The following is a 10968-nucleotide window of genomic DNA, read 5'->3' as shown; positions in this document are numbered from 1 at the left end:
ATTTTTCATCCATTACTAGTAGTTTATTTGTAATTTTCTTATTTTGTAGGACTAAATGCAAACAAAGGATTTTCAAGGGGAAATTTGGAGCTTATATAGAATTATAACAAACTTTTTAAGTTTATGATAATTATAACCAAAAATTGATATGAAAGTACTAATATACTATTAATGCATCAAGGTGGAGTTTTGAGATCTTAAAGATGGTCCGTGTACATTCAAAGTAAGATCCCAAGATATTAAAACGATGCCTAAACCTGGCGATTTAGATACTCTGAAATGTGAGAGTTTATGATTACTAGTGGGCTGTCATTTATTCATCTAGAGGAACCAGATCGAACACCATATATGGCTGGAAAGCTAAAGAAGTCTTAATTTCAGTGGCGTTGGAATCATGTCAATCTGATATTCCTACAATAAAATATGATCATTTTAGTGACTATCGTTCGAATTTTTAGACAAGGTTAACTTTGGTGATTTGAGCCAAAGTTGTGGAGTCCATTTAGTTGGACTGCACAATATTATACTTGGTATTCCTCATCAAATTGGCAAGTAGACGGTAGAGATTTGACTCGCCATCGTAGTATGGTGGTGAGCATGACCACATTAAGTGCAATTAGATAAGTGTCAATTAATTTATTGCGGCATAAAATATCAAATTTAATTCCATCCAATGGCAATCAATGTTGCAGTAATGCTCACCAGTCACCGTATCTCAAACCGCGATGAGCAGAAATATTTTCCTACCACCAGTGCCAAAAAATAAGGCAAGAGTCACGAAGAAGATACAGGCAGAAGACCTCATTTAACGAATATGGCCTAGAAAACCAATTAGTTTTCACAAAGCGTAATTACACTGGGAATTTGAAGTTTTTATAGCTAATATATCATCCAATGTTGTACAGTGTACTGTGGTAACAGCATCGATAATGCCCCGTCAACAAGTATTTCGTTGACAAGAATTCGTGCTCAATCTAATACTGTTCCGTACTGCAATATGAGCAGCGAGTCGAAAAAAAGTTGGGACTGAAAGGAACCGAGTTTGTTTGAGGAAGAAATCGGAAGAATGTACATTGTTATACCTTTGGTCTTAAGTGGAAGCTTCTCCGTACAAATCAGTTCACTGCACTGCATAAATCTCAGCAAACACTCGTAATCTCCTTCCTTTAGTGGGACCACAAAGAACGCCGCTGATGTAGGAATCTATATCTTCCCTTGATGGAGGTGTTCCAGTTGATGAATGCGGCAATACAACCTCAATGCCATCATCTTGGGGTGACCAGTCCAGGCAGACGGTGGGGCTAGCAGGGATTGATATGGTGTTTTTGGGGGTAGTCGATGAGGCCGCTTGTGTTGTGGCTCCTGCTGCTTCTGTAACTGCAGATGGCATGACAGGATGGACAAATCGGGACTTGGGGCTGGGTGGGCATGGATAACTTGTGGCAGTGTATGACTTGCACATATGTGCCTGGACAAACCAACACACAAGAAACAATGGCATTTTCAGTAGGTGAGCTATATCAATAGCCAACAGCTAAAAATGCACTGCACAGCTGTTCACCTCAGGTTTGTTCTTGACAGGGCAACGAGTTGGACGCTGCTTTTCTTTTCCATGAGCATACTGAAAGATAAAAATGGTAATTTATCAATACAAATCTGCAGCAAATTGTATTCTGGTTACATACTCACCATCGGGAAAGAAATTTCTGCACAAATCATCTTGAAACACCAAATGCCATTATCATAAAACATACAAGCAGCAGGAGCCAACATATTAAAACACACAAATCACCAAAAGTACCGCAACACAAACCCAAATTTGTAACATTAACTCAAAGTACGAAAAACCAACATCTCAAATAAAGCACCAGCCAACAAATCAAAACAAACCAAGTAGAAATTAACAGCTTTCATTTTTCTGCCAAAGATACCAGCTTCCTTTCACTATCGAAAAACTTGCTCGATTAGTTAATTCCAAGACTGTATGATGAAAAAAGGTAGTCATGTCGACAGCAACCGACACAGCTCTACTTAATGAAATATAATTTTACTGCAACATTCATATGAGTACAAGGAAAACATTTGAACACTAGAATTGACTATGGCCTATAAAGGCAGAACCAAGAATGCAAAACTTACAGTACTTCCTCATTTAACGAGACTGCAACTCAACCCCAACTGAACCTTTGTTCATTTGCATAATCCAACGAGAAAGACGTAAACTTTAGAGTTTAAATTCACCCAAACAGTCAATGTGGAACAGTAAACCGGCTAAGTTTGACAATTACAAATCTTCGATCAAGTCTCAGACTTTAACCTCCACTTTGGAACCATCTGCTACTTCAATATTTATAACAGATGGTAAAATTTAAGTTCTTTTTTTGTACACATCTTTCAGCATCAACGGAAGTTCTTAATGCATGGACCATCATTTTGATTAACCATAGCATTATCTGAAATCTCAAAGCATTGTTAATGTTGGACGATATTTTTCGTGTATGTTTACCTATTTCGAGGAAGCAAGTAACAACATTTTTGCTTTAGTCCTAACATATTAATCAAGCGAATATCGCTTTTGTAAGAATTTAGAGTTTCTCAATCTAATCCAATCCTAGAGACCGAATGAGGCCTTAGATTTATTCTGCCAGTTAATAAGTACACGCACAAAAATGGAGGCGAGAGTTTGAGGAAACTACCGAAATCAATACGCGAAGAAGAAAGAGGTGTGGCATGGATACAGTACGAGCATACAAGATTTGTCGAATTTCAATTCCAAAAACAGAAATCTTTTACTCGAAAACAAAGAAAAAACAACCAAAAAAAAAGTAATAATTTCACACCAATCTTCTAAGGAAACAATCATAATGCTGCTAAAACAATAATCCAGGCATTAAACATTCCTCATTAGCAAATAAGCAATTAAATATTAAGAAAGAATCGATGAACAAGAAGAGAGAGAGAGAGACCTGGTATTTGGAAGTGTAACTTCGAGAATCCTCCCAGGACCTGTAAAGATCAGTCTTGCACGGAGTCTTCCCCAAATAATCCGAAGATGATGCGGACCTCGAACTCCTCCCTCCTCCTCCGGTGACCAAAACACCGTCCATCACCAAAACCTCCTCCCTCTCCACCGCTCCTATCGGCGTTCTGTAAACTGTCAGAGGTGGCGGCCTCTGCATCAGATTCTCCAGAGGCGAGAGCGGCGACCTCTGCATCAGATTCTCCAGAGGCAAAAGCGGTGAGTGGTGGCGGCGACGTTGCTTCAAGGTATCCGTCGGAGAAAGTGACGGAGAGTGAGACTGAGCGCACAAGTACCTGAACAACGGCGTGTTGACGTCCACATTCTCCAAGTTCCCTCTGAGCAATCTTGTGTCCAATTTCGCCATTTTCGAGCTGTTGTGAAGGTTTTCCATCGAATTCACACTCTGTGCAAAAACAATCACACACTCAACACATTAGATTCAACGCAGTTCATACGAATTTCCATTCCCCCCAAATCTCCGATTATCTTGAAAGAAAAAAAGAAAGATAAATTGCAAGAAATTAAAGTAATAAAAATCGCTAAATCGTTTCCGATTCTCACCAATTGCAATCGGAAAATTAGGGTTATGGACGTAAAATCGCAGAGGAAGAAGATGGAGAAGAGAGGTGGCAATGGCGGAGAATAGAAGAGGCTGAACAGCGCTAGGGCTTCGTTCGTTCGATTCTTAGGGTTAGGGTTTGAGCTGGAAATGCATCGCCGTCGTTCTCAATTGGCTCGTCTTCTCCGGCGAACAAGTAGTCGTACTAAAGTTCTCATCTTTTCTATTTCTTGGTGAAACCCTAGACTCTTACCCGCCCTTTATACGTTCGTTCAAAAAAAAGGACCGGGATGCAATTTCAGGAGAAATAAAACGGTTTTGAAGGGTTTTTTGGACCTGAAAAGGCGATTTTACCCTTCCCTTATAAATGACAGTAAAATCTATGAGGTTTTGGCCACGTACCATATTAATTAAATAATAACGTTACGAAACTTTAATGAAAAGAATTTGGCATAAATTTATTATAACTATAAAATCGTTTTAAAATTTTCTTTAATCAAAAGGGCTTAAATATTAACAATAAGGATAAACCCTAAAATTTGAGCACGGGCTGAATTCTCTAAGCCCAAAACATTAAAAAGTCAATTTACAAAAACATCCTTAACGGAAAATTACAGAGCCAGCTAAAAGTTTCATATGTTTACAATACTATCATTCTCTAAATTCGCACAATCAATTCCCACCAAACTCAACCCTTAAAAATACCTAAATTTTGAAAACGGTTATTCTTCCACTGTAAACCAACCAAAAACCGTAAAATTTGAAATTTGAAGCTCGAAATCCAGCAACATTCAGTAATCGGAAGAACAAAATCAAGTTGAATACCTCTAAAAGTCGAACAAAAGCCAGAATTTTCATCCGAGCACACTGTCGACGAAGAGGTATATATTTGAATGTTTGTGATTCCATAAATCTATGAATTTTACTTCAAAAAAACGCTACAAAATCGATTAATTTTGTTTTGGAGAAGATGAGGATGGATTTCCGCAGGGACTTGGAACTGCAGAAGAGGCAGATTATGGAGAGAACACAGGCTAAGATAGCAAAATTACAGCATGGCGATGAAGAGGAGAATGATCTCTGCTAGGTTCTTCTAACTGGATGATCTAACAAGATTTGAATCACATATTTTTAGAGGTATGTAATCACTAAGACCTGCTTCTTGTTCTAAATCCACACATATGTTAGCATATCTATACAATATTTACAGGTCATAATGTATCAGGATTCCAGTCAAGAACAAGAAGAAATGAGCGCCAATCGTATATCTCCAATATCACTGCAGCATGACTTGTTTTGCAGATTCGATGCAGTTGTACAAGCCGATGCTTGAATAACGCCAAGATATATGCCAACAGTCGGCAACAACTCCATTTTGAAGTCTCATAAAGCTTTATATGGACGGTAGTGTATAAATCAGTGTTTCAAGCCTTATCTTGAGGCTGATCAAAAATACAAGCCACCTATCAAAGGTATATGATCATTGACACTGATGTAAATCGGTTTTTCAAGCTTTTGTTTTTATACACTATCATTGAAGACAACAAAAATGGGCAAATTCGACCTCGAGAGTTTATTTGGTTGAACGTAGACTCTGCAGTAATAGAAGTATCGACGAATACACCACTATAAGTAAATTGAGCTAGTTTACCATTCTTCATTCTTTTTAAATTGAGCTAGTTTAAACAGAATGACGTATATTGTTTAAACTGAAAACACTAACGGAAAAATACAAACATAAAATAAAAAGTCGTTAGGGGTAAATTTGGAAAAACAACAAGGTTGTTTATGTTGGGCCATGTTGATTTGACTCATTAAATGTTGGACTTTGTACTAACTATTAAATAAATTTATGGCCTGGTTTTTTGTTAAAATGTAAACTTTTTAAACTCTTTTCATTAGTTTCCTAATAATTAAAGATCAACGATATATGCTGCTCCACTCGGGCGCAAGCACCCTCAATAATTGGTAAGGTGACTGGCTAGATGAGCATATGCCTTTTATACAATTGCCCTCTCATTTTTTCACCGATGGAGCAAATTTTTTTGGACAAAAAAGCAATTTCACTCAATTACAAGGGCAATTGAAAACTGCCGGAGATGCTCTAATAACACCTAGCGTCAACGTTTAGGAGACACTTTGACATTTGAGCACTAAATTTACCTACTAAAATATTTTTTATTAAAAAAAAAATACTTAGTTGGTGAGTTTGTTTGAATATGGTCATATGCAAGGTAAAATTCTCTATAGCCTCTCTGAATCCGGAACGGGTGGATAATGTAACTTACCACCAGTTGTCTCCCTTTTTCAAAAAAAAAAAAATCTTTTATATTTTTCAAAGTTTTATATACGTTATAATATTTTAATTAATTATATTATTTAGGATTAAATATGTAAAACCTCCAACATTTTTTGGTGATTTCAAATTAGTCCCAACATTTTCAAACATTCCAAAAGAGTATCCAACGTATAGGAAATATCATGTATGTTAAATTCCAAGTTAGGAGAACCGTTAAGTGTTTACGTGGTATTCTTGATCATTTTTTTTAGGGAATTTTTACGAAAAGCTCCCGGTACTGTTTAGTTTAACGAAAAACCACATTTTTACACTAAAAAGTCAATCCTGGTACTATTCACTTTACTCTTTATTTTGTCATTACCATTAAAACTCAAAGTTTTCAAGCCCTTTTTATTAGTTTTCCCCTTTTTTTATGACGTGACGTGGCATTCATGGTCAAATTTAGGGGTGGGCAAACAAGTATAGGAACTGCGGGTCAAGGCTGGTAATCAAGGTTTAGGGCGGGTATGGGCTAATTCCTAATTTTGTAAAAACAGAAACAGGGCGGGGCGGGGCGGGCCTTTGAAATTTTTGGTTCGAGCCGGTTCCTGAAGTATAGGAATCGTGGGTACCCGGATCAGCCCGTTTGTAATTAGAATAGACAGACGAGATTGATCTCCATCCAATCTTAATTGTTGATTTTAGGTTTCCTCGTCCTCAACCCATCAAATTCAACTCTGTCACTTAAGACTCTCTCGCCGTCTCAAGTGCATCGTCCCCTTCCCTCCACCACCCCGACATCATGACTGCCCTGGCAACTACCATCTTCTCGATTTGTCACCTCTCTCTCGCCATCTCGATTTGACATCCCAAACTTACAGAACCCAGTCACCCCATCACCCATCTTCTCAATTTGTAACCTCTCTCTCACCGTCTCGAGTGCATTGTCCCTTCCCCTCCACCACCCTGACATCATGACAGCCCATCAACTTTGACAACATCCTAGACTTACAGAACCCAATCACCCCACCACTCATTTTCTCGATTTGTCACCTCTCTCTCAGTCTCACAGGTAAGAACCAACCTCTGTGTATATAATTGATTTGCATTTCGAGTTCTCTGCTTTATTTCGAGTATTAAATTCATAAATATTATGTGGGTCGAGTTTGATTTAGTTGTTTGTCGGCATTTCGTTGTAATCTGAATCACTTATTGTGTTTATTGTGCTAACTAATTACCAGATTAGGTCAATTTTATGTGATTAGTGCCATCATTTTAAGGATCTGAATCTGATACTCAGTCTCAGAGGTAAAAACCAAACCCCTATTTTCTTCTCTGCTTTATCAAATCTTGTTTTAAAATCAATTGAATTAAACCTGTATTTGTTCATGCGAAATGTGGATGGATATGTGGAATTCTTGATTACAAGTTTTAATAGGAATGTAAGCTGTTAGAAATGTAAGCTGTTACCATTGTTATTCAACTTCTTGTTAGAAATGTAAGTTGTGTTGTTTCTTGTTATTTAATGCCTTTGTATTAGTTTCATGTGTCTTTGTATTAGACACATGAAACTAATTAATCCAACTCTGTTGTTTCTTTTCATCCTTTTTTCTGGTAGTTTATTAGTCTTGGTTGATGATGCCTTAGGGCATCAACAATATTATTTCATAGACAAGTTTGCAACTTTAATGAGAAAAAAAAAAAAAGGTGCAAGAAAGACAAAACAAGGTGTCATCTTACTTAATAGTACCATAAGTCTATATTGATTACATTGAGATTCTGACCGTTCTTCTTATTCTAGGTTTTTTCAGTTTGCCACAACCTTAACAGCAAATGATATTGATGAAATACAAAAGTTTCTTGATGTTGCTGTGAGTTCAAGGTATTCACTCCATTCTTTTGACTTTTCAGGGGGCAAATGGATATGAATGTTATTTTGAATGTTTCGGATTTAATTTATCGAACGATGTTGGACGATGTAATGTTGTTAATCTATGAACTTGGATGTTGGACTTTGTATTTGGATTGGATGTGATCTGTGTAGGGAGTAGTGCAAAATCTACACTGCACTGATATCTGATAGTGAAGTGAACTGTGAATCTTGTGCAAATGTGAACTTCTGGGAATGAATTTGAATATATGCAAATGTTAGTTTATATATATATAACAAAAAAAAAAAAAAAACCAAGGACCCGTGGACCCGACCTGTTTCAACCAGGCCGGGTTAAGTTTGGTTCCTATATTAGAATCTGCTATCCCTGGTCCGGCCCGACCCGGATTCGGTTCGGTCTGGTCCCTCCAAAATTTTGGACGGCCCAGCCCGTGCCCAGCCCTAGTCAAATTAGTCTCAACATTCAAAATTTCCTCTCTCTCCTTCCCTTTTCTCCCAAACAAGAGAAAATTCTTGTCAAATTTTAGTCTAATGTTATGGTGGCATCATCTCCATGCCTTGTTAAACAATATCAATTTAGCTATATACAAAACTATTTCAAGACAAAAAAAAAAATGATTGAAATGTCACGTAAGCACCTAACGGTTCTCCTAACTTGGAACTTGACGGAAGTGATATTTCCTATACGTTGGATACTCTTTTGAAATGTTTGAAATGTTGAGACTAATTTGAAATCACACCAAAATTTTAGAAAGTTTTAAGTACTTAATCCTATTATTTATGTTTCGTTAAAAAATTTACTCACGTGACCAGTGCATGCATTAGTGACAAAATTTGGTTGATGTGTTAAATTATGTAAAGTCCCCATTGAGCTATTTCAGAAAAAAAAATGATCCCTAAATATGCTGAAAAATAATTTCAACTCCAGTTAATACTTATAGGGGTACTTATTCTTAATATCTCTTTTTTGTAGTAAATTAGGCTTTATATCCTTTGAAACCAAAATTGTACACTTTTACTTAAGGGTGGTATTGGTACGATTACCGTACCAAAACCCATATACCAATTACCATACTAAACTTTTGGTATAACAAAATCTATTACCATTACCATGCCAAACTTTTGGTATACCGAATTTTGACATGCCAAATAGTTTGGTTGCTATGGTTTGGTAATGGTAATTACCATTTTGTTTTGGGCCAAAATTTGATTTTTTTTTCCAACCCAATTCAAAGCCCAAACGTGTTTTGGCCACTCCATTTGGATTTCTAAAACTCTTTTATTTAATTATGAGAATTTATAAAGATTCATTTAAGAAGCAAGAAGTAAATAGATGGAAGAATTGCTGAAAGAACCAATATCCCTAAAAAAATAGTACAAATATTCCTAAATTCCATCTTTACATTCTTTAAAATTGTAAAAAAATTAGCTTGATAGACGTAGCCAAGGAGAAAAACATCCACTTTGATGAAGGAGAAGTTGATATGGACTCCGGAGAGAGAGAGTCGTCAGAACTGGAGCAAAATAGATGAAGTCGGTGGCTAGATGAGTGAAAAGATGAAGAGTCGTAGCGCAAAAATGTTTATTTTTTTTATTGGAAAAGTAGAGGTTAGAGGGTGAGATGATTGGATAAATGACTAGGAAGAAAATATAAAGTGCATATATAATGATAATAATATCTAATTATATATAAATGAATAAATAAATAATATAATATTAATAGTAGTGGTACGGTACAGTATCCAACTCGTAATGATTTTGAATACCATTACCGTACCAAAAATATATGATACAAATTTTTTAACATAACTTTAGTATGGTAGGGTTGATAATTTGATTGGTATAGTAATTTGGCAAAAAATTCTATCCCTACTTTTACCGAAAGAAAAATTATAACCTTTTAGACTTATAATTTAATGCTCTGGAAAAAGACAATTTAATTCGAAAACGACCCTGACAACTGGATTCCTAATACATGCATGCGTCATAACTATAGTATTTCTTTCTTAATGGAATTGAATTTCATGGGAATTCATTTTGTGGGGATCCTTAGTGTTTGCATATTTTAATCATTCATCATGTATTATACGGTAAAAAATTATTTGATTTTTTAATTTAAAATTAAACATAAATAATATCTAATGAAAACTGGTCACACGATGTATAATGAACGGTTAGGATATAAAGATTCCTAAGATTCCCACTAAGTGAATCCAAAGAGAATCCTCTTCATTTCTTAATTTATTTCGTGTTCAATTTACAAAATTTTGTATTTATAATAGGAATCGTGTGTGTATATATATATATATATTATAAATTACATAGTAAGATTATTTTTTATAAAAAATTAATTAAAACAAATATTGTTTAGTTAATTAACGATAGCAAACAAATTGACCGTTCATAATGCTTTTACCGATTATGTTTATATGATTTTGTGTGGTTTGACAATTAAAATTGATTTTTTTGTATAAATGATCAAGATAAAATGATTTATAATATCAATGTTTCTAATCATAAACTCGAAGTTTCATAAATTAACCTCAAAGTGAAATGGAGAGGAATTCCTTCTCAACCATTGAAGAGCAAATTAATTCCGTTTTGTAGTTATAATCGAAATACGGATTTCTGAAGTATAATAATCAAAATATTTAAAATATAAAACACTCAGAATATCTCATTTCCGACAAAATCAAAGACGTCCTCAGATGTAGTAGTGTAGTGGGCGCATTGGAAAGGAAATATTGAATGGATAGGGGACTGGACAAGACAGACAATCCGAATGAGATTGGATTTAGAAAAAATAGGTTGAAGATTGAAGAGACATGCACTTTGGGAAGAGCAAACAATGTCAAATCACAAACTCTCAAAATAGTAATTAAGATGATGCTATCTACATACTTATTTTTACATCTCATATATTACTCTGAATTTTCAATCGTCAGATTAAATTAGAGAAAATTAATAAACAAAAATTAAACCCTGTATCTCAGTCAACAAGAGATATTTTTCGTTTAATCTGATACAAGTTGGTACATCTTTACACTTATGTTATGACATTTAAAGCGAAAGAGTATCATCGCCGAATTTTTTTTCTAAGAATTCCTGAGATTCTTCGTGGTAATCGTTCTCCATACATCGTGCGATCAGTTTTCATTAGATACTATTTATATTTAATTTTAAATTTTAAATTCCTTTTCCATTTTCCATGTAAAGAA

The 10968-nt window shown here is 35.3% G+C and overlaps 1 protein-coding gene across 1 annotated transcript; it reads right to left on the bottom strand.

Moving 5' to 3' along the window:
• Positions 1-863: 863 nt before the first annotated feature.
• Positions 864-3827, bottom strand: LOC137718632 (uncharacterized). Its single transcript, XM_068458180.1, has 4 exons — positions 3584-3827; positions 2967-3425; positions 1562-1621; positions 864-1468 (listed from the first exon to the last, which is right to left on the bottom strand). The coding sequence occupies exons 2-4, from the start codon at positions 3411-3413 to the stop codon at positions 1121-1123; spliced, it is 855 nt and encodes a 284-aa protein (XP_068314281.1). The 5' UTR covers positions 3414-3425; positions 3584-3827; the 3' UTR covers positions 864-1120.
• Between the last annotated feature and the right edge of the window lie 7141 nt (positions 3828-10968).

The sequence above is a fragment of the Pyrus communis genome, chromosome 15 (assembly GCF_963583255.1).
Source record: "Pyrus communis chromosome 15, drPyrComm1.1, whole genome shotgun sequence".
In the NCBI taxonomy this organism is placed as follows: Eukaryota; Viridiplantae; Streptophyta; class Magnoliopsida; order Rosales; family Rosaceae; genus Pyrus; species Pyrus communis.
This window is presented reverse-complemented; position numbering and strand designations above follow the sequence as displayed.